General features: G+C 45.3%; 1 protein-coding gene across 1 annotated transcript in view; it reads left to right on the plus strand.

Annotated features, from left to right (window-relative positions):
* Positions 1 to 23,802, plus strand: part of LOC124776755 (discoidin domain-containing receptor 2-like) — a 198,800-nt gene that overhangs the window by 160,072 nt on the left and 14,926 nt on the right. The window contains exons 12-14 of the mRNA XM_047251888.1: positions 3,790 to 3,956; positions 13,573 to 13,695; positions 20,633 to 20,742. Coding sequence (XP_047107844.1) covers positions 3,790 to 3,956; positions 13,573 to 13,695; positions 20,633 to 20,742 — 400 coding nt within the window. The remainder of the gene's footprint in view (positions 1 to 3,789; positions 3,957 to 13,572; positions 13,696 to 20,632; positions 20,743 to 23,802) is intronic.

A 23,802-nucleotide genomic window follows, 5' to 3' on the forward strand; every position in this document is an offset into this window, starting at 1 on the left:
TCGGATGGGTCCGCTAAGCGGCCTTGCATGGACAGCCGTAGTTGTTAACAGGAACGCTCTTATTAAGTAGGTAATCAAGGTTCAAGTCCCGGTTCAGTTTAAATTTTGACTTGTCACTAATACACTGTAGATCTGAAGCCTAATCGTATTCGCAATTTGCGAAAACTGTCGTCTATCTATGGGAAGTGGTTAAAGGACGGTGAAATCATGTGCGGGAGACGAGGCATTGGATGTTCACGCCTCACCATTGAACACAGAGGTGAGAGATTTGTCCGGCCTGTAAAGCACGACACACGGCAATCTCACACAGGGCACACTGCTAGTGAAGGCACATGTGATTCATGGGGCGCCGTTTACATATGGTGCTACGTACCTCCGAAAATCTTCCCAACAATTGTCGGAATCGCTGCTGTATTGCGTTCAAAAGATGGTCCATGAAGTTGCTAAGCAGATGATCCCACTGTCTCAGCTCATCACTGTCTACACATGTCATACCTCTCATTTTAGCGTTACTCTCTCTACAGGAGAGTTTGCTATGCGGTCAGGATATGTTTTCCGTGAATTCTATACTTCACACGAGGGAAACGCTATGATAGTTGTTTTGTGAGGACCATGACCGATCCCTTTCTCTACACTGCTCCTCGCAACAGGATGTTTTCCTTTACCTATATTCAGCTGATTGCATCGCACCATACGACAGAAATATTTCACCGGAAAACATTTACTTACTCAACTAGCAAGTCGTATATCCTAATATAACAAACTTTAGTAAATAACAACATGGCGAAGGCGTCCCTCAATTCCAAACTATCACAGCCTCATTTTCAATTTGATGGGAAAAATGTGAAAACGGCAATAATATTGAAAGAGTGACTTGTAATAAAGCAGATCGACATAGGCTGTTAATATGCTTGTCCTGCTCCTGTTTCTAGAGCAAATTCCTTTACCTTTGCTGCTTCCATCGTTTTGCAGCTTCACTTATCTATCCTACTCTGTTAACGCAGTTATTCACTCTGGAATCTCTGGTGAGCCGTTTCTGAACGTTTTGTAATTGGTACCCGTTAGTTAAGTGATGGATGTGCACTACTCTTTCGTCATATATATGGCTACATAAATTATTATGTGGACGTAATCAACATTTTACCATAACAAAACAAGCAAGATAAAAGTTGTATAGAAGAGAATAATTTTATCCCCATGTCAGTGGTCTGAAAAATTCTTGGCGTGATAGCGAAAACGAGAATTCATGTTTTAAAAATCTTTTATTTTTCGACATAATCTCAAGTCAGTCCAGTGGAGTTATTCCATTTGTGTTGTCCCTCTGGAAGTGCTGTAAAATAATGGTGTATAGCTCTAATCGATTATTGTTTGGATGAAAAACGCAAACCAGAAAGGGAGACTTATGCTTTTTGGAAAAGATGGAAGTCTGAGAGAGTCACAGCTGGGAAATAGGGTGGGTTTTCCGGCACTGTCTTGAAGAAAGATTTTTCTTCTCTGTTACGCAGGTCCTTTTCTGAATATTTGCATCCTTTATGTAATAAGTTTCGAATAATATCCCCAAATTATGCAATTAATTGTGAAAGTTGTTGAGTGGTGCGTCCCAGATCAGACTCATACAGCGCAATGCTCATTATATGATAAATCTTTGATCATACAGGATGAGGAAGGGAAATGTCCGTTCTTTTCTTTGAATTATCTATATGACTGATCGTTGAGTTTGGCCATTATAAACAACTGAAACACTGTCACAGTGGGAACAACAAATTGGTTGTACATCAGGTTATATTTATGATTAGTGGGTCGCCATACCATAGAAAAGTTGTAGGACAATGTAAAGGGTCTTAGAATCTAAGTGGAGACTAAGATCGGCAGATATTTATATGCTCTACTTACTGATGTAAATCGCAATAAAATTACCGGAGAAAAATCTCTCTAAAACTCACATCCTATTTACAAGATTACTGTAGACTTTGGAATGGTATCAAAAGGTGTGGAAGACTGTATGGAGAAAATGCAACAAGATCTGCTCATCTGTGGAGCTCGTGAAATAAAAGCCAACGGTATAACAGTATGCCACGAATTATAACCAAACTAAACAACACAAATTGTGTGACAGAATAATCAAGTAACGAGCTGCTCAGAATGTAGATAGAGATACCTCAATTTGTGACACTTAAATTTCTCCAAATAAGCTAGTGTGTGCCAATTACCACCAGAGGGCGGCTTGGGATGACTCTCAGTAGTGGCCAGGAGCCAAATGCCCAGAATCGAAGTACGCCGCCCTCCACTGTCTACTGTCAGAAAACGCCTCATGGAGGGAATGACTCAATGCAGTTACCAATCTCGTGGACAATAATTTCGCTTATTTCACCAAAAAAGAAAAAAAACAAGAGGAAAGCAGGACAAACCTCCCGCTCTTATGATACAAAACGTAAATTAACAAAGAGAAAGTTGGTACCAGCTTGATGAGTGTTGCCTCGTTGGACAGGCCTCATACCAAGTGCAGCGGCGAATTAACCCAAACAAAATTTTGAAGTGAATGGAACTATGTTTCTCATACAGGCCTGAGCTGTGTCGCTGTCTTGGCCTTTAATGTTCATGCAGGAAAGACAAAAAAGTTAAACACAGTTATTCTCTACGGACATCTGTGACGACGTGACGCCCCTTGCCTACAGCTAGGCCGATATTCTGTCCAAAATAGCACGAAGCCGGTGGCAGCGTCATGTCCACGAAAACTGTCCCTCTCGCTCTTCTAGTACTGAGATTCATCGAGCGCCTTCTGCCAACGACAACACCCTGAGACCACACTGGTAAGCACAGTCCCAGTGCGAAAAATGGAAAACTTTTTTCTCGAGCATACAATCCCAGTTCCCAGAAAATAACAATCATGAAGTACGAGTAGTTGCAGAGAAATGAAACAACATCGCATGGTGATAAGTGACAATAATGTCACAACAGAATCATTTTGACATGGCCTTTCTCGCTGATGATATCTTGTCTCCTTGGGAATTGAAGAACCACCTTAGTTGAATTGTTTCTATTGTTTTTTGGTTACGGTGTGCAATAGTGAATCTGTGTTTCATCTATTGTCACATAAAATCACAGAAAATAATTCTTGTCTTTAGAAAAATACGCCAAATACTGCGCGGAAGTTGTCATGCCGTCGGCAGGCGGGGGCACCCATCTTGCAAAAAACCTCCGCCTTGGAGTTCATCATGCAAAATATGGCGAGAACTTTCATTGAAATCCCTGTAGTTTTGACAATTTTGCGCACCTTCATACGCCGATCGTATGGTTCAATTTCGCGACGATATTTGGCGTGGTTGGGCTTTTCAGGCTTTCTTCACGTGGATGATAACCTTGGACACTTTAATGACATCGTTTTAATTTGACAGCATGTGTGTTGCAACTGAAGAGTCACTATAAGCAATACTGTTTCTCGAATGAATTTTAGTTCATGACGGCACAACACTTGATTTTCACCAATCTGGAGAACTCATGCCGTGGCCCTAATACAGACAGCTCCCTGTAGCCTACTGTTGAGTGGAATAACTTGTAATTTCACTCGAATCCTGGAAGAGTAAAATCTCCCATCTAGTGCTGCCATCTACGAGCGAGGCCGAGAACTTATCAAAACATCCTCGTAGTATACATTACGTAGGTCAGATAGAGTAATTCCTGCCCCAACCGCCTGATCTGGTCCCAGTCACGGGTAGCCCTTACATATTGACCATTCACAAACATTCTTGCAGCCGTTCTGTAGCGCCACTGTGCCTCTGTGCCTGGCAGAGACGTCGCACGAGTACGCGGTGCCGGAGCAGGGCGGGCTGTCGCTGCCGCCGTTCCTGGCGACGCCGCCGCCGGCGCGCAGCGACCGCCACACGCCGGCCGCCTCCTCCACCAGCCGCAGCACTACCTCCACCGCCACCAAGTCGGACAGCTCCGCCAGCAACAAGGTCGGTACCCTCTCAGTCAGCTCCTCCTCACGCACGTAATCACAACAAAATACACTACTGGACATTAAAATTGCTACACCAAGAAGAAATGTAGATCATAAACGGGTATTCATTGGACAAATATACTAGAAATGACATGTGATTACATTTTCACGCAATTTGGGTGCATAGATTCTGAGAAATCAGTAACCAGAGCAACCACCTTTGGCCATAATAACGGCCTTGATATGCCTGGGCATTGAGTCAAACAGAGCTTGGATGGCGTGTACAGTTACAGATGCCCATGGAGCTTCAACACGATACCACAGTTCATCAAGAGTAGTGACTGGCGTATTGGGACGAGGCAGTTGCTCGGCCACCATTGACCAGACGTTTCCAATTGGTGAGAGATCTGGACAATGTGCTGGACAGGGCAGCAGTCGGACATTTTCTGTATACATAAATGCCCGTACATGACGTGCAACATGCGATCGTGTATTATCCTGCTGAAATGTAGGCTTTCGCAGGGATCGAATGAAGAGTAGAGCCACGGGTCGTAACACATCTGAAATGTAACGTTCACAGTTCAAAGTGTCGTCAATGCGAACAAGAGGTGACCGAGACGTGTAACCAATGGCACCTCATACCATTATGCCGGGTGATACGCCAGTATGGCGATGACGAATATACGCTTCCAATGTGCGTTCATCGCGATGTCGCCAAATACGAATGTAACCATCATGATGCTGTAAACAGAACGTGGATTCATCCGAAAAAATGACGTTTTGCCATTCGTGCACCCAGGTTCGTCTTAGAGTACACCATCGCAGGCGCTCCCGTCTGTGATGCACCGTTATGGGTAACTGTAGCCATGGTCTCCGAGCTGATAGTCCATGCTGCTGCAAACGTCGTCGAACTGTTCGTGCAGATGGTTGTTGTCTTGCAAACGACCCCATCTGTTGACTCAGGGATCGAGACGTTGCTACACGATCCGTTACAGCCATGCGGGCCGGCCGCGGTGGCCGTGCGGTTCTAGGCACTTCAGTCCGGAACTGCGTGACTGCTACGGTCGTAGGTTCGAATCCTGCCTCGTGCATGTATGTGTTAGTTTGGTTTAAGTAGTTCTAAGATCTAGGGGACTGATGACCTCAGATGTTGAGTCCCATAGTGCTCAGAGCCATTTGAACCATTTGAACCACAGCCATGCGGATAAGATACCTGTCATCTCGACTGCTCACTACGACGCCGTTGGGATCCAGCATGGCGTTCCGTATTACCACCCTGAACCCACCGATTCCATATTCTGCTAACAGTCATTGGATCTCGAGCAGCAATGTCGCGATACGATAAACCGCAATCGCGATAGGCTACAATCCGACCTTTATGAAAGTCGGAAACGTGGTGGTACGCATTTCTCCTCCTTACACGAGGCATCACAACAACGTTTCACCAGGCAACGCCGGTCCACTGATGTTTGTGTATGAGATATCGGTTAGAACCTTTCCTCATGTCAGCACGTTGTACGTGTCACCCCCGGCGCCAACCTTGTGTGAGTGCTCTGAAAAGCTAATAATTTGCATATCACAGCATATTCTTCCTGTCGGTTAGATTTCGCGTCTGTAGTACGTCATCTTCGTGGTGTAGCAATTTTAACGGCCAGTAGTGTATCTCTGGCAAATACGAAAGGTTTTCATTTAGGGCCTTCATATTTTTGTGTATATCCTCCTTTATTCACTTGCAGCTGCCAAAAAGTAAAGTGATACTGTGCCGCGTCTGAAATCAGCACTCTTCAACATTTATTTAACACATGTCCAGTCCTACACAGTTAATTTACACGTTAAAATATCTCTAACTCCTAATGTAAACTGACATAAAAAGTCTCCTGCTAAACGTCCACAGGCGGCCCACAATTGGCTTAAGCTAATGACTGATTGAACTATCCATTGTATTCGTCCACCATTCTTCAGATTTGCAAAGTCTAGGTCCAACCCATAATCTGGTATACTTGTAATGCCCGTATATCTGCTCTATCCAGTTTGTATCAGTCTCCCCAGATACGTCAGCACCATGGTCCGTTATGTTTACCGTATCTGCTTACACTCTCCTACTCTTATCCTGTAAGAAATTATCAAATTATCTTCCCTCCACATTCGCGTTTAACTTCTCCGTAACCCTGTACACCCTGTAAACTTCATAACCCTTTACTCCACAGTAAACAGCCGTGATATGTTGCTGAATCAATATCCAAATAACCCACCAGATATACACCTTCACATACTACCAACACAACTGCAAGGTCCTACTGCTCCCAGACAATTAAATTCATTCTGACATAGATCGTTACCATCGAATCTAATCCACTTATGTTAACCTTTCTCGCATCTCAGTTCTCTTTCCCCATACCTTTCTGCTCTCTCCATAAACATGGTCTTCCCTCTATCCTAATTACTCCCTTCCTAAAATTCCACTTTTCCTGCAACCCATTGTCTCACATAATACGAGGGTCATTTAACAAGAGACAACTAACTATAAACCAAAAATTGTTTACTAAGTAAGTACGAATTTTGGTCTACTTTTTCACGTAATCCCCACAAACTTCTAAGCTATCGACCCATCGTATTACGAGACTTATCCCCTCAGTGGAAGATTGCAGAGTCTGAATTTTTCTTTGGATTTTCGTTGCCTTTGAACTTGACGCAATGCAAATATTCTTTCATTGGACCAAACAGATAAAAATTCGAAGTAACAGGGTCAGGCCCTTACGTAGGGTGAGATAGAAGCTCCAAACCGTATTTGCTAATTTTTCCTTCCTCAGATGTGCTGCATAATTTCGAGCATTGTCTTGAAGAAGCAGCACGTTTTTCATTTAACATTTCAACAAGGACGATTAAGGTGCATTGTTCGTGCTTCGCCAATAAATCACAGGAATTTCTTACGGACAAGCCTTGGGATGTTTCCTCTGTAAGCTGTGAAATTTGGACTCTGGCGCAAAATTGTAAATCCATGTTTCATCACAGTTCGATGTCACGTCCAAAACCACATCGCTACTGGTAAGATTACTGAGCTCGTTCCAAATGAGCAGCCTCTGTACTTTGTGATAAATGGTAATCTCTCTGCGTACTCAACCAAGTATTACGGCAGTAAATGTTATGATGGAATCAATTGTACCAACATCTACTGGACATTTCTCTGCAGATTGTTCAAGTGTAAATTCTCAGACTTCATGGATAAATGAACATGAGGTTGCAAATCCAAAGTAGATACTGCAATTGGACGGGGAGCGGGATTGACGAAATGTCCATGAATAGTGCGCTGGACAGCTATCGTGTTGGAACCAGATATCCATTCTTGTAAGAAGTGGGACCTCTTCCAACATTATTGGTGAAATATTATCTGAAAAATCGACATACATTCGACCTATTACATTACCATCTATGAAGTGTAGGCCAGTTATCCAGGTACGCAACACACCGCACCAAACACTGACACTTCAGAGTGCTGAAGCTTCGCTTGCCTTAACCAGTGGGGATTCTCCACTGCCCAATAATGCATATTATGCCGATTCACGTGACCGCGATTCGTTAACGTTGGTTCATCAGACAAAATTACCTGTGAATGAAAATCATCATTGGCTAGTTGTTGTAGCCAATTGCGAGTGTTCAAGCGGCTTTGAAAGTCCCCCCATGTAGGGCTCGCTGCAACGACGGGTGAAATGGGTGGTATTTGTGTTCATGCAGCGCACACGAAATTCCTGTATCTCGTGCGATTTGGCGCCAACTAATGTGAGAATTTGCAGCAGTTACGGCTGAAACATCCACAGCTGTCGCAGGCCGTGGTCGGATTCTTCGTGTGGGTTGAACACGTCCAGTTGTAGTAAACAGTATGATAATACTGCGAAATGTCGTTGCAGAAGGAACATTCCTCTCAGGAGATAGGTTCGCATACCGTCGACGATCTTTTCCTACATGCCTATTTGATGCAAAATGCGAAGCAATGATATCTACTCCCCCCGCAATTGTCAACTTCATTGTACGTGTAAGAGGAGATGTTTTCGGTTCGAATGTTCGCAGTAAAGTAAACCGCGACTGCTTCATTGTGCCATTTCCCTGTTCGTCGTTCGCGGTGCAGCCACAGGCGGTCTCGACACAAAGGAACTACCCGAATTCCATATGCATAACATAACAGTCAAAACATAATCACCTTTTTTATCCACAATTTTTCTCCACAACGAAGGAAGAGCATGTAGCCCGTGCTTCCTTAGCAAGGTTCATAAAAATCAATCCGAGTCTCCAGTTACAATTTTCGGTAGAAACTCCTCTCCTCCCACACTGAAGCGCTGCAGTAGATTGGAGGCAATTGTTTTCCTGTCGTCTCTATTCTGGTCGGTCACCACTTTCGGTACCCAACGTCCACAAATATTGGAGTAGATCAGTCTTTCAGTTATGACCACAACACTGCTTTTACTGATGCATAACTGCGACACAATCCATCTCTTGTTACCCGTTGGTCGTCACGGATGAATTGGTGATACGCTGGATACTGTGTGAAGTCATTGTAACCCTGGCCGACCGCTCTGCGTTGCATCACCCTACTGTGTACGCCCTCCAGCTTCTGTACAGCGACGAACCGTGACGTTCATGTTCTGACGCCCTCTGTAGCGTCCCTATACACCTTAATCACGTCTCATGATTCCACTGGTAGTTCCACCGTCTGCAGTAAGGAATTCAACCACAGAACGCTGTCTTGTACGTACATCAATGTCGACGATTTTCTAAAATTAAACGACGCCGCCGTCGACGTATGACGCTGTCACTGGAGTGGGTTTTAGAAAAAAATTCTGCGGCAGTGCGCTTAATTCAAGATTACTACGTTACCAGCTGAATGAGGGAAAACAAGGAGCATTAGTTTCTCACTGCCACACGTATTTACTGCTGGGCCAGTGTCACGTACAGAATTTATATAGTTTAATTCAGCATACGCTTGGAGTCCTGTCAGGACCGTCGTTGAACTCAAATTTGGCTGTATGGATGGAGAGCGGACGGGGGAGTGAAATATTTTATTTTTAGATTTTTAAAAAATTCCTATTGGCTGATATCGGCGGATATAATAAGGGAGACGACTGAATTTGTGAAGTAGTCGAGATGAATCGCGACGACGGTATAGTCTCCCGTCACCCTGCCTGGCAGCAGTGTGCTGGCCTGCGAGGCCAACGGTTTATGCGAGTCTGCCATCAGGCGCGGCAGTAAACATAGCGATCGAAGGCATATGGCGCTCTGTGGAATCTCGGCCGCTACCGGTCAGCGCGGGAGGAAAATATTACACGCAGTGGCCCCTGTACTAGCTGAATGGTGAACTCCGGTCTCTGAGCACGGAACTTCAGCGTGAATTTGCTTCCAGTCTGGGATCTCATTGTTCGTTTGTAATAAAAAATGTTCAAATGTGTGTGAAATCTTATGGGACTTAACTGCTAAGGTCATCAGTCCCTAAGCTTACACACTACTTAACCTAAATTATCCTAAGGACAAACAGACACACCCATGCCCGAGGGAGGACTCGAACCTCCACCGGGATCAGCCGCACAGCCCCTGACTGCAGCGCCTTAGATCGCTCGGCTAATCCCACGCGGCTTTTGTAATCAAGTTATTAACCGTGGTCGGTAATGACCATCTTCACACCTGAGTAAAAACGTATTCGCCGGCCGGTGTGGCCGAGCGGTTCTAGGCGCTTCAGTCTGGAACCGCAAGACCGCTATCGTCGCAGGTTCGAATCCTGCCTCGGGCATGGATGTGTGTGATGTCCTTAGGTTAGTTAGGTTTAAGTAGTTCTACGTTCTAGGGGACTGATGACCTCAGATGTTATGTCCCATGGTGCTCAGAGCCATTTGAACCATTTCGTGCCTTTTCGTTCCCGCCGTCTGTATCATGCATAAATTGCAATTAGGTAAAAGGCCTCCGTCAGCGTTCACACCATTAAGAAGTAGTTGTTTATGAGTCTTTCAAGTTGGCATATCCGAATAAAATTTTTTCGGATATTAAGTTGCTTCAGTTCGACTACACTATAGCTTTCAACAGCTGTCTCCCCCGTAGTCTCCAGGAGTAATTAGAAAGAAAAACATTGACTATTGGTACTGACATGATGCTGTGTTTAAATAGGTGCGGTAGCGTTTCTGCAATCTTTCAGAGAAGACCACAGTGATGCTTGCCCAGGAGTGCGTGTTGGGCAGCTCATAGCAGCTCCGGGTTGCCGCGATACCGAGTAACGTGAGGTGGCGCTTAGGGCCGACGTCTTCTTTGGGACAGTCATTCCCGCCTCCCCACAAGAGTGAAGCTTTCGTCTTCGCTTTTACTAGATATTCAAATCCCACACCCCATCCGCTACCAAGTATGTTTCCCAGGTCTTTGCTGAAATTGTAGTGGTTTATTCTAATCTCAGTCGCTTCCTTTCCCAGGTCTCGGCTGAAATTGTAGTGGTTTATTCTAATCTCGGTCGCTTCCTTGATAATGTAGTCCCAATATGATGACACTCGAGCCAAGACGCCATTCTTACCTAATTTTATTTTGGGTCGTTTCCCCAGACAATGTTTAAGTACGGCAATTTCTAAATCTCCCGTTGTTTAATATGTCGCGTATGCTCATCACAGCAGTAAGCAACAGTGCGAAAGTCTCTTCTGTATACATGCAACGGCATTCAAAGATGAGACCATGCACACCGGACACTGGAAGGCTACGTCGTTCTTAACAAGGCGTAGCATATCTCGTATGTTGAAGGCGGACCAGAACCTTGGCCTCAGCGCATGTCCCTGAAGTGCGCATCCTCTCTTGCTGGTTGTTACCTCACAGTACGGAAGGAATCCTGCCGGCTTGGCCTCTTTTGGCTGTTCACTAGGCCTTCGTTGGTGGCATATGAAAGCGGTTTCAATGACTCCCTTGTTGTAACCATTCTCTCTGGACATGCGTCTTAGCTGGTACATTTCAGCTTGTAGATGGTCACCACCAGAAACAATCTTTGCTCTGTATACTAACATGTTCAGGACCGCTTTCTTGTGTAGAGAATGGTGAAAACTACTGCGTTCAAGTACCAATCTGTGTGCGTTCGTCTCCTGTACGCCGGCCTCGTGCCTTCCGCTCAACTAAAAGATTCAGCAACGGTAGCTTGCCACTCCTCGCCATCTCGACAGTACATTTAATGTTTACATAGTCAGCATCTATGTGATGGACGCATTGTTGCAGTATCAGCAAGCTACTGTCAATTTACCATAGAAATCAAGAAGGACGCAACGTCGCTGAGTTAAGAGCTTGCTCCTCATCGTGCTCCATGAAGATGTTCACTGCGGCCGGAAACAGTGGGATCCTATCACCATGACATCCGCCATTACATAATTATTTACATATTTCTATTTATGAACCTTTTGTCATTTACCGCAATGGTGTCAAAAAGGAAACTGACAGATCGCCACGAGAGGGCAATACCTTATCAGAATACGCCCTCTTAACGTAACAATTGCTTCCCTCACATAAGCTTTTGATTTTATAGTCTGTATTGTGATTTTGTTCCTGGAAGTGGAAACAGGAAATGAAATGCTCTAGAAATATTTTCAAATGGTTCAAATGGCTCTGAGCACTATGGGACTTAACATCTGAGGTCATCAGTCCCCTAGAACTTAGAACTACTTAAACCTAACTAACCTAAGAACATCACACACACCCATGCCCGAGGCAGGATTCGAACCTGCGACCGTAGCGGTCGCGCGGTTCCGGACTGAAACGCCTAGAACCGCTCGGCCACACTGGCCGGCTAGAAATATTTCGTGCGGTTTATATATTTGCTGTGTGCACTGATAGGCATTTGCAAAATGATCACCGAAATCTGCTGTCTGTCACCCAGTACATGTACCTCATTTATCAAAATTGACACCACGTAGCATCGAGAACTGTGGGAGAAATGCGTTTTGGCACTTGCAGTGAGTGTCTTTAAAATATTCACTGGCAGTATAAATGCTGGCAGCCAGTTCATCACTTCATATACAAAGTACGTAAAAATTTACAGAGTGAGCATAAAGTTTTTTCTGTGAAAACAAAAAAATATTTCTAAGGAACTATGCTAGATAGAGCTATGCAGTTTGGAAACGCCAGATTAGCTCAGAAATATTTTTGTGGATACACTTCTACGTGTGCTACGTTTTGTAGTCCATAGAACGTCAAGGAGATATTCAGATTTTTTGCATGTCTTTGGCAATATCTCTTGCCGTACCGCCTGTACTGCATCTCGTATTCATGCCGTAAGAGTTTGTACACCAGGAACTGGTGAACTGAACGCTTTATTCTTAGCGACTCTTCCAAAAAATGCCATATGTCTGGTGAATGTGGTGGCCATCATACTGGACCGTGTCTACCGATACATTTGTCCGGAAAGGTTCCATCGAAGAACGGGCGAGCAAATAACTCCAGTGTGGCAATGCACCATCTTGTGGAAACACCACCAGTGACTGAAATTCTTGTGATTGAGGTATCAGTGCGCATGTAGAAGTGTATCCGTTAAAACCTCGTGTGTTAACTTAACATTTAGAGAAACCTGCTTATCTCCATCTAGCATAGTTCCTTAGTTAAACGTTTTTATTCCCAGGGAAAGACTTTAACGAGTATTTGTTTGCTTCATTCGTGATTTTTATCATCAGTAGCGACACCTCTGAGCAAAAGATGTCAATCCGTTCCTCGATTCTATGAATCAGACGTTGTTAAACGATCGGATGACGTAGTACCTAATTTATTGACCTCTACTGCATCTCACAGCGTTACTTTGCACAACAGAATGTGGCACTACAGCGTAAGTGTTGTAAGCAGAAAAGGATTTTCTGATCGGTGTGCCAGACATAATAGATTCTAAAATGCCACAACAGAACAGTGACCGTTCCTTGCAGCAATACTAAAACTAGTTTAATTTCATCCATGGATTGGGAACATTTGATGTATTAGGTTCGTGTTGGCGCAAAATCGGCTTTTTTAAAAAGTGGCTCTGTTAATAAATGATCATAGCTACGCCTCTTGTCTCCTCTCATCATCTACGCAAATGTAAAACGACGTTCTTAACGAAGTGACACTGCGACCAAGATGATATTACACTAGATAAAAGAATTATAAATAAGATCTTAATAATAAACATATTTTCAACCACCAAATACGCTACTTTCACAATTGCCAGGTTGTTACTGCCCGCCTCCTGGGAATGATAGTCTAATAAACGGCGAAGCTAGTTCCGTTCGCGAGTTACTGTCGTAAGCGGCTATTGATAGTGGTCTAAGCATGGTGAAACCAAGTGTACGCGACAAGGACCTCTACGTGTCACTGGCTCAGTTAAATACAGTAACCTGATGAAGGACACTTGCAAAAGAGTCTGAAACGTGGGTCTACGAACCAGTGACATATCGGGAAAAGTTGTATTGAACAATATTTTCTAGTGTTTAAAAAGGTATTACCAATTAGTACTGTAGAGCGCATTTAAAGACTCTAAGGACTCTATGGAAATCCAGACTAAAAATGAATGGTAATAACGTTGTCAGAGAGTATCTTACGTTTACATCACATGGTCTTTGTGCCGTGAGGTGGTGTTCTCCTCGCTCACGCTGTGCTTTCGCCTACAGTCCAGCAACCTGCAGGAGGCACTGGCGGCGCTCAAGATGCGGCTACAGCAGGCCACTCTGCCGGAGTTCCCCAGGCACAGGTTGCGCATGATCTCCAGAATATCCGACGGCGCCTTTGGAACCGTAAGTACTCCATTGTCAGACTTTATCTTAATACCATAGATATTATTGCTACAAACATCATGCATAACCATGCCTTACTCACTGCAGTGGGTAATGCTTCTGTGTATGATCCGTACTTGAAAAATGCAGAAGGGCTATACACTGATGAGAAAAATATTAGACCCCTGTCCACCGCAGAACCGAATGCCTGATGGCATCGCACACGTGACGTGGTAACGAGTACGGGCGAACCGAGATCAGTTATACACTCATGCTCATAAATTAAGATAATTGCACAATGTGGTGCCACACAACGTGGCACTACACAAAACTGGAGCTAATAGCATCAGCAAATAGGGAACACAAATGACACAGATCTGTAAGTTCACGGTATTGGTGATAAGTTGAGAAAACCGTCCCGAAACACATGTGCTACAAAACGCCACTGTTTCCTGCGCATCAATATGGGATATGATCACCGTGCACACGTACACAAGCTGTACAACGGGTTGGCATACTGTGGATCAGGTGGTCGAGCAGCTGCTGTACCAGTGCCTGTCGGAGCTCCTGAAGTGTCGTAGGTGTTTGAAGAAGTGCAGCCATACGTCGACCGAGAGCATCCCAAACGTGCTCGATGGGGTTTAAGTCTGGAGAACAGGCAGGCCACTCCACTCGCCTGATATCTTCTGTTTCAAGGTACTCCACCACGATGGCAGCTCGGTGGGGCCGTGCTTAATCATCCATCAGGAGGAAGGTGGGACCCAATGCACCCCTGAAAAGGCGGAGATACTGGTGCAAAAAGACGTCCCGATACACCTGACCTGTTACAGTTCCTCTGTCAAAGACATGCAGGGGTGTATGTGCACCAGTTACAATCCCATCCCACACCATCAAACCACGACCTCCATACAGGTCCCTTTCAAGGACACTAAGGGGTTGGTATCCGGTTCCTGATTCACGCCAAACGAAAACCCGGCGAGAATCACTGTTCAGACTTTACCTGGACTCGTCCGTGAACATAACCTGGCACCACTGTTCCAATGACCATGTACTGTGTTCTGGACAAAAGGCTTTGCGGGCTCTCCTGTGACCTGGGATAAGTGAAATGCACCTTACAGATCCCCGGGCGAATAAACCATGTCTGTTCAGTCGTCTGTAGACTGTGTGTCTGGAGACAACTGTTCCAGTGGCCGAGGTAAGGTCCCGAGCAAGGCTACCTGCAGTAATTCGTGGTCGTCTGTGGGCACTGATGGTGAATATCGGTGTTCTTGTGGTGTTGTACACTATGGACGTCCCGTACTGTAGCGCCTGGACACGTTTCCTGTCTGCTGGAATCGTTGACATAATCGTGAGATCACACTTTGTGGCACACGGAGGGTCCGTGCTACGACCTGATGTGTTTGACCAGCCTCCAGTCGGCCTAGTATTCTATCTCTCATAACGTCATTAATATGTGTTCTTTGAGCCATTTTCAACACACAGTCACCATTAGCACGTCTGGAAACTTTTTGATTGGCGACTCCATATTGTCTTGTGCACTACGACCAGATAACAGGTATACTTGAAAAAAGAGACAGCATTGGTCGTATATTTGCAATAGTAAAAAATATACGACCAATGCTGTCTCTTTTTTCAAACGTCTGGAAACGTCTGCAAACTTACTCGCTGCACCGTACTCTGACATGCACCAACACACCTGTGCATATGTGGACTGCTGCCAGCGCCACCGTGCGACGATCACAGGGCAAATGTACCGCATGGTAATACCCCGAGGTGATTTAAACCCGCAAACCGTCCACCAGAGTTTGTTTCACCACGTATCAGCATCTTCCTTAATTTATGAGCATGAGTGTAGCTACAATACGAGCTGCGATAGGAGAAAACCACTGACGTAAACGACTTCGTGTTTACCTGAGATCTTCAGTGAACGCAGGTGGCGATATTCTATATTTGAATTTCTAGTATCCTTTTGGAACGCTTCAATGCCTAGATAGCATGTGCTGAGCATTCTGTACAATGTCGAATATGTGGCAAGTTCTGTGATTATGAATCTGAAGGTGGTAACTCAACTAGATGAAACCGGTTAACTACATAATAAAACTTTCCATTTAGACATAAAGTGCTCTAAAAGGATACTAGACTGTCAAATACGCGTCTTTTACAATTGGCAGACTGTTACTGCCCGCCGCCTGGGAATTATAGTCTCGGAAACGGCGAAGCTAGTTGCGTTCGCCAGCTACGGTCGTAAGCGGCTATGGGAAGTGGTAGAAGCATGGTGAAACCACGTGTGTGCGACAAGGTGTTGGCTTTCCATATTTTATTATTACATCCTGTCCTGATTAGCCTTTATCTAGGTTAACAGCTGGTAGAAACATGCACCGCACCTCTGACGCAGACCAATGACAGCAGTATTATGATGTGAGCGGCATTCACCTGGCCTTGCATGACGCTTGTGGTAGTAAACGAAGGTACAATGACTGCTGCGGACTACTTTAACGTTGCTGCAGAACACCTCCATCCCTTCATCCTTGATGCCTTCCCTGACGGCGTTGGCATCCTTCAGCAGGATAAATGAAGGAAGTAAGTAATACAGGGGGTTAACGTCCTGTCGACATCGACGTAATTACAGGCGGAGTACGAGCTCTGTTCGTTTCGAAGATGGGGAAGGAAATCGGCCATGCCCTTCTAAAGCAACATTCGCGGCATTTGCGTGGAGTGAGTGAGATCATGGATAACATCAGATGGCCAGATGAGAATCCAAAAGCATAACTGCCTGTGTCACAAAGCGAGAATCGGAATACAGTGGTTCGAGATGCATGATAGTGACCTCACTCTGATTTCTTGGCCACCAAATTCGACTTATCCGAACCCAACGAACATCTCTGGACACCAGCTCCATCCCTAATGAACGTGTGTTGTGTGACGTGTGTGTAGACATTTGGTGCCAAATACCCCAGAAATCTGCCAAGGGCTTGACGAATTCATGCCAAGTAGACTTGCTGCTGTACAGTGTTCCAGAGGAGGAGCAATAAGCTTGACAAATTCACACCAAGTAGATTCGCTGCTGTATGGCGTTCCAGAGGAGGAGCAATAGGCTTGACAAATTCATGCCAGGTATACTTGCTTCTGCAAGGCGCTCCAGAGGAGGGGCAATAGGCTTGACAAATTCATACGAAGTATACTCGCTGCTGTATGGCGTTCAAGACGAGGAGCAATAAGCTTCACGAATTCATGGCAAGTAGACTCACAGCTGTATGGCATTCCAGGGGAGGAGCGATAGGCTTGACGAATTCATGTCAAGTAGACTCGCTGCTATATGGCGCTTCAGAGGAGGGGCAATAGCCTTGACAAATGCATGCCAAGTAGACTCGCTGGAGTATGGCGTTCCAGGGGAGGAGCAATTGGCTTGACGAATTCATGCCAAGTACACTCGCTGCTATATGGCGTTCCAGGGGAGGAGCAATAAGCTTGACGAATTCATGCAAAGTAGACTCACTGCTATATGGTGTTCCAGGGGAGGAGCAATAGGCTTGACGAATTCATGCCAGGTAGACTCGTTGCTGTATGGTGATCCAGAGAAAAAGCAATAGGCTTCATGAATTCATGCCAAGTAGACTCGCTGCTGTATGGTGCTCCAGAGGAGGAGCAATAGGCTTGACGACTTCATGCCATGTTACTCGGTGCTGTATGGCGCTCCAGAGGAGGAGCAATAGGCTTGACAAATTCATGTCAAGTAGACTCGCTGCTGCATGGCGCTCCTGAGGAGGAGCAATAGGCTTGACAAATTCAAGCCAAGTAGACTCGCTGCTGTATGGCGTTCCAGGGGAGGAGCTATAAGATTGACGAATTCATGCCAAGTAGACTCGCTGCCGTATGGCGTTCCAGGGGAGGAGCAATAGGCTTGATGAATTCATCCCAAGTCGACTCGCTGCTGTATGGCGCTCCAGAGGAGGATCAATAGGCTTGACGAATTCATGCCAAGTAGACACGCTGTTGTATGGCGTTCCAGAGGAGGAGCAATAGGCATGACTAATTCATGCCAAGTAGAGTTGCTGCTGCATGGTGTTCCAGGGGAGGAACAATAGGCTTGACAAATTCATGTCAAGTAGACTCGCTGCTGTATGGCGCTCCAGAGGAGGAGCGATAGGCTTGACAAATTCATGCCAAGTAGACTCGCTGCTGCATGGCGGTCCAGAGATGGAGCAATAGGCTAGACAAATTAAAGCCAAGTAGACTCGCTGCTGTATGGCGTTCCATGGGAGGAGCAATAAGCTTGATGAATACATGCCAAGTAGACTCGCTGCCATATGGCGTTCAAGGGAAGGAGCAATAAGCTTGATGAATTCATCCCAGGTAGACTCGCTGCTGTATGGCGCTCCAGAGGAGGAGCAATAGGCTTGACGAATTCCTGCCAAGTAGACTCGCTGCTGTATGGCGCTCCAGAGGAGGAGCAATAGGCTTGACGAATTCATGCCAAGTAGGCTTGCTGCTGTATGGCATTCCAGAGGAGGAGTAATAGGCTTGATGAATTCATGCCAAGTAGACTTGCTGTTGTATGGCGTTACAGGGGAGGATTAATAGGCTTGACGAATTCATGTTAAGTAGACTCGCTGCTGTATGGCGTTCCAGGGGAAGAGCAATAGGCTTGACGATTTCATGCCAAGTAGTCTCGCTGCAGTATGGCGTTCCAGGGGAGGAGCAATAGGCTTGACGAATTCATGCCAAGTACACTTGCTTTTGTATGGCGCTCCAGAAGAGGAGCAATAGGCTTGACAAATTCATGCCAAGCAGACTTGCTGCTGTATGGCGTTCCAGAGGAGGAGCAATAGGTTGTCAGCAAGACAGTCACAATGTTTAGGCTCATCAGTGTTTACATTGTGGCCATCGCCTCACTTTAGTTTTCATACATGGCAGTGGCTAGAATTTAAGTATCGGAATTAGAAATTTTTCTAGCTTTTACTGGACCATAGATTTAAGTCAAATTTTTTAGCTATAAAACTCAATTAAATTATTAGTGGCCAACAAGACAGTAATCTGCTCCATGAAACGTGTGCAAATGGCACTGATCGCCAAAAGGCGAGCTTCAAATGAATACTTCAAACATGTATGACGACGCTTTCTAATTAATATCAAAGACTCACAACCTTCTACTTCATTCCAAACGTAATGCAGCTTCGGGAGGCACTGTTACTGTTACGAAGTTTTATCACACTTCTGCATTAACAAGACGTAAGGTATTTCATAGAACGCGATCACATATTCAGACACCGTTATTTGATGATTTTTAGTTATAGCAACGCAATAGATTTACAAGGAAACAGTGCACCTCAGATATCATTAAATTAAATTCAAGTCCGTGAAGAGTTGTATGTACGTAAAAAGCAGAATAGAGATGTCTGAAGTTTAATCTGTAGTTCTTTCCACTTATATTCATTTGGTATTGTTGAAAATCAGAGAGCTACAATGTTCTCTTTTGAACAGTGTTATGCTGACAAGAGGTAGTATCACGTGATATTATAAAACTCTGAATGTTACGTTTTGAAACTCGAACGTAGATACAAGTCTGACTTGATAACAAAAGTAATTAAGAACTCAAGAGCCTCCACAGGTCGTGGACCTTGCCGCGGTGTGGTGGGTTGCGAGTCTCAGCGACACGCGTAGTCGTAAGTGAACACATCAGAGTGGTATCTGTGGGGGCAGACATTTTCAATAGCTACAGGTGCAGTAATCTGGCTGACTGACAGATATGGCTTTGTACCATTAGCCGACATTTCGTTGATGTGTTGGTACTGCGAACGTCTGAAAGCAGGATGAACAACGGTAGTTACATGGCTTGGATAGAAGTATGGAAACACCGCGAGAAATGCATGCTTGAAGATAATTGTAGATACTGGATAAGTATGCAGGTTACGCTGTTGTATATGACAATATATGACAACGAACGGCACCTGTTTAATTTTCTAAGCACGTTGCAAATGTCAGTCGCGGTCAGAATAGTGTTCTGTGCAGTTGGGGAGGCACTATGTCGGAGCTAACTGGTTTCGAACGCTGCAGATAATTGGTGCTCGTATGGCGGATGCTTCCGTAACCTACGTACCCGAAGAGTTTGGTGTTTCAAGAAGCACAGTATCGAATATTTATACAGTATACAGAGAAAGCACAAAAGCATCATCCGCTGTCACAACGCTAAGTAAGTCTCGTGTGATCGTGACGGCCTGTCATCGATGACGACTGCGACGAAAAACAAGGGAACGACAGCTGCAAAAGTCGCAGCAGAGTTTAAAATCACACTCGCGAATCCTCTCAGCACCACAGCAACATGACAGGAGCTCCATAAGAAGGGAATATTAGGGCGAACTGGAATTCCAAAACTGCTCGTCAGTGACGCAAATGCACTTAACAGGAAAATATGGTACCGGAACCATAATATTTGGACTATGGAGCAATGAAAGGGAGTCATTTGGTCGTATTAGTCTTATTTCACAGTGTTTCATACTTCTGGCCGACCTTACCTTCCAAGAGCGAAACATAGCATGATGTGGTGATCAGTTAGGCAGCCACATCATGGTATTCCATGGGCCCAAGGCTTACTCTGTAGGATCACGTTAATGCCAAGGATTATGTGACCATTTCGGCTGGTCAGGTAAATCTGATGAATGTCAACGGTTTCGTTACACCGTATTATGAACGGTAATGCGTTTTGTTTTTGGTGTTTCCATAGTTTCGTCTACCCTTTGTATCCCTATTGTATAAGCATGGAGAGCTCCACCAAACCAATCTTCGGACTGAAGACCACAACAACAATTAAGATGAATTCACAGCTCACGTAACTAGAGGCTGAAGTAGTGTAGTCTGCGATACTTCTGTGGATATCATAGTTTCAGCGTGTGGCTGGATTCCATGAGAGTCGTCGCTGCACGGCGTGTTCTAATTTTAGCGCCTTGACGTTGGCCGGCAGGTGTACGTGGCGGAGGCCGACGGCATCATGGAATTTGGCGGCGCTCCGACTCTCGGCAAGCGGCTGGTCGCCGTCAAGTCGCTGCCCATCGGAGCGGCCGAGAAGTCCAGGTAAGTGAGGGGCATCGCACCGTGGCCATTGGGGGTTGTCACACTGTTCACTTACTGAACAAGTGGAACATAATGTAATGTTGATGGGCTTTTCTAGCTCTCGTCTCTGAATTTTCTGTAAAACTGATTGACCAGACTGCTACGACATTACCTGGGATGCATGGCACTTTACAACCTCGCTTACAGTAAAATGCTTCTAAATTTACGCCTGCACTCATGAGCTACCGAGCATTGTGTGATGAGAAATAAGGGGGGCACTCACTAAGTAATGCAACAATTTTTTTTTTGAAGATGATTGATTTTAGTTAGGATTCCAATACATCATATAGCTCCTCACTTTTGTTTACTCCAAAACCATATATTTTAACGTAATCACGTAATTACTGGAATAGTCTATATGCCCGCATGGTACCACTCTATCTGTCGACATCTTAGCCCAGGTCTTGCTGCATCCCAATCATCGACGTAGTACTTCCCTGAGGGCTACTCCTCCATTGGGACAGACACGTGGAAGTCAGAAGTTGCGATATCCGGACTGTAGGGTGGATGAGGAAGAACAGTCCAGTGGAGTTTTGTGAGCTCCTCTCGGCTGTATAGATTTGTGTGCGGCCTGGTATTGTCAAGGAGGAGAGTTCGTTTTCATTTTTGTGGTGGATAACACGCTTAAGTCGATTTTTCAGTTTCCTGACGATAGCAAAATATATTTACGACTTGATCGTTGCATCATGACGGATTATATCAAATGGAATAACTCCTTAAGAGTCCCAGAAGACAATCGTCATTATTTCACCGGCTGAGGAAGCAATTTTGTTCTTTTCTTCGGAGGGGAGTTGGCGTGGCGTCACTCTGTGGATTGCCATTTTCTTTCCGATCCGATGTTATGAAACCATGTATCATTGCCTGTGACGAAGTTCGACAAAAATTTGTCGTGATCAGACTCGTAACGCGCAGGCAACTCCGCATTGACCGTCCTTCGTTGCTCTATGTGATCTTCTGTTAGGTGGCGAGGAACCCAACGGGCCAACACTTTTCAGTACGTGAACTGGTGGTCGAGTGTGTCAGCACCACCAACGGAGATGTCAGTTGTGCATCGAGTTGTTTGACTGTGATCCGTCGATCGCCTCTAGTGGTTCCCCACATTCCAACAGTGCAGGAGTTACAGCTGTGTGAGGCCGACCGGCACGTGGAAGATCGGACAGTTTTGCGCGACCTTGTTGCGAGATGGCACACGCCTCGCTTAACAACTCACCGTACTTTTGTGCACTGCCAAATCTCCAGACATTCTCCAAGCACCTATGAGTATCTGGAAAGCACTGTTTCGCCAAAAGCAACTCAATGGCAACTACCTGCTTGAAACGCACCACCGTTACAGACGCCATTTTGAAAGCTCCGTATACTTCCGCCACCTATCGCAACTTTATGAAATATAGGGAATGACGCGCGAATATTCCACATTTCCCTCAATAAATTCCGCATTCTTTCGACCGAAACTGACCGAGAAGAAAAACGTGTTATATTTCTTATTCAACGCCCCTTGAATATTTCCCTCTTACCGTTGGCTATTGGGAAGGAACAGGGTCCGCCCTTTCCTGTACATTTCCGAATTAATCTAATTTTACGCGATATGCAAGTTCCATGGTATTACGTTTCTTCTCTCTTATTGGAACATGGGATTTCTAAATGTAAAAATTCAGGCTCAGCGCCTTTCTTGTAGCGCATCTGCTAGTTTCTTGAGAATTTCTGTCCTGACTAAACACACCAGTAACGGAGCTCGTATGTATCCCTTGGATCTTTTTCATCTCTTCCGTTAATTCAGGTTGATGCAGTTTCCATTATCAGTCAAAAATGCTCAGTAATTGGATGGATGAACGAACGTTTTTATAGCGACTTCTGTCTCGAGCGAATGACACTTGCTTAGCAATCTCCCAGTCAGTTTCATTCTGACGTATGACTTTCCCACTGCTATATTTAGCAGGTCGTCCCATTACAAACCTCCCCGTTCGATGAAAGGAACGAGAAGTCAAAGTGAAAGCTGGTAAAGTGTCTGAAGATCTAAATTTGAACACGTGTAACTAGTGAATGCCGGGGTTATATTCGAATGTCAATAATGACATTTTATCCGGTCCCTAGTCAAGCGGCTGCGACTAACCATATATTTCAACGGAATTCCTGCTCATCCCCCTCATAAGCATTAATCTTTGCCAGGAATCGAAACGTATACTAGATAGTCAAAACAGTCGAATGTATTTTCATAGAAGAAGAAGCTCGGAAGAATACTACCATCGTAATACCAAAAACGAAAAAAATTACGAACGATGTATAATACACTCCTGGAAATTGAAATAAGAACACCGTGAATTCATTGTCCCAGGAAGGGGAAACTTTATTGACACATTCCTGGGGTCAGATACATCACATGATCACACTGACAGAACCACAGGCACATAGACACAGGCAGAGCATGCACAATGTCGGCACTAGTACAGTGTGTATCCACCTTTCGCAGCAATGCAGGCTGCTCTCCCATGGAGACGATCGTAGAGATGCTGGATGTAGTCCTGTGGAACGGCTTGCCATGCCATTTCCACCTGGCTCCTCAGTTGGACCAGCGTTCGTGCTGGACGTGCAGACCGCGTGAGACGACGCTTCATCCAGTCCCAAACATGCTCAATGGGGGACAGATCCGGAGATCTTGCTGGCCAGGGTAGTTGACTTACACCTTCTAGAGCACGTTGGGTGGCACGGGATACATGCGGACGTGCATTGTCCTGTTGGAACAGCAAGTTCCCTTGCCGGTCTAGGAATGGTAGAACGATGGGTTCGATGACGGTTTGGATGTATCGTGCACTATTCAGTGTCCCCTCGATGATCACCAGTGGTGTACGGCCAGTGTAGGAGATCGCTCCCCACACCATGATGCCGGGTGTTGGGCCTGTGTGCCTCGGTCGTATGCAGTCCTGATTGTGGCGCTCACCTGCACGGCGCCAAACACGCATACGACCATCATTGGCACCAAGGCAGAAGCGACTCTCATCGCTGAAGACGACACGTCCCCATTCG

This window comes from Schistocerca piceifrons, chromosome 1 (genome assembly GCF_021461385.2).
Source record: "Schistocerca piceifrons isolate TAMUIC-IGC-003096 chromosome 1, iqSchPice1.1, whole genome shotgun sequence".
NCBI classification, from domain to species: Eukaryota; Metazoa; Arthropoda; class Insecta; order Orthoptera; family Acrididae; genus Schistocerca; species Schistocerca piceifrons.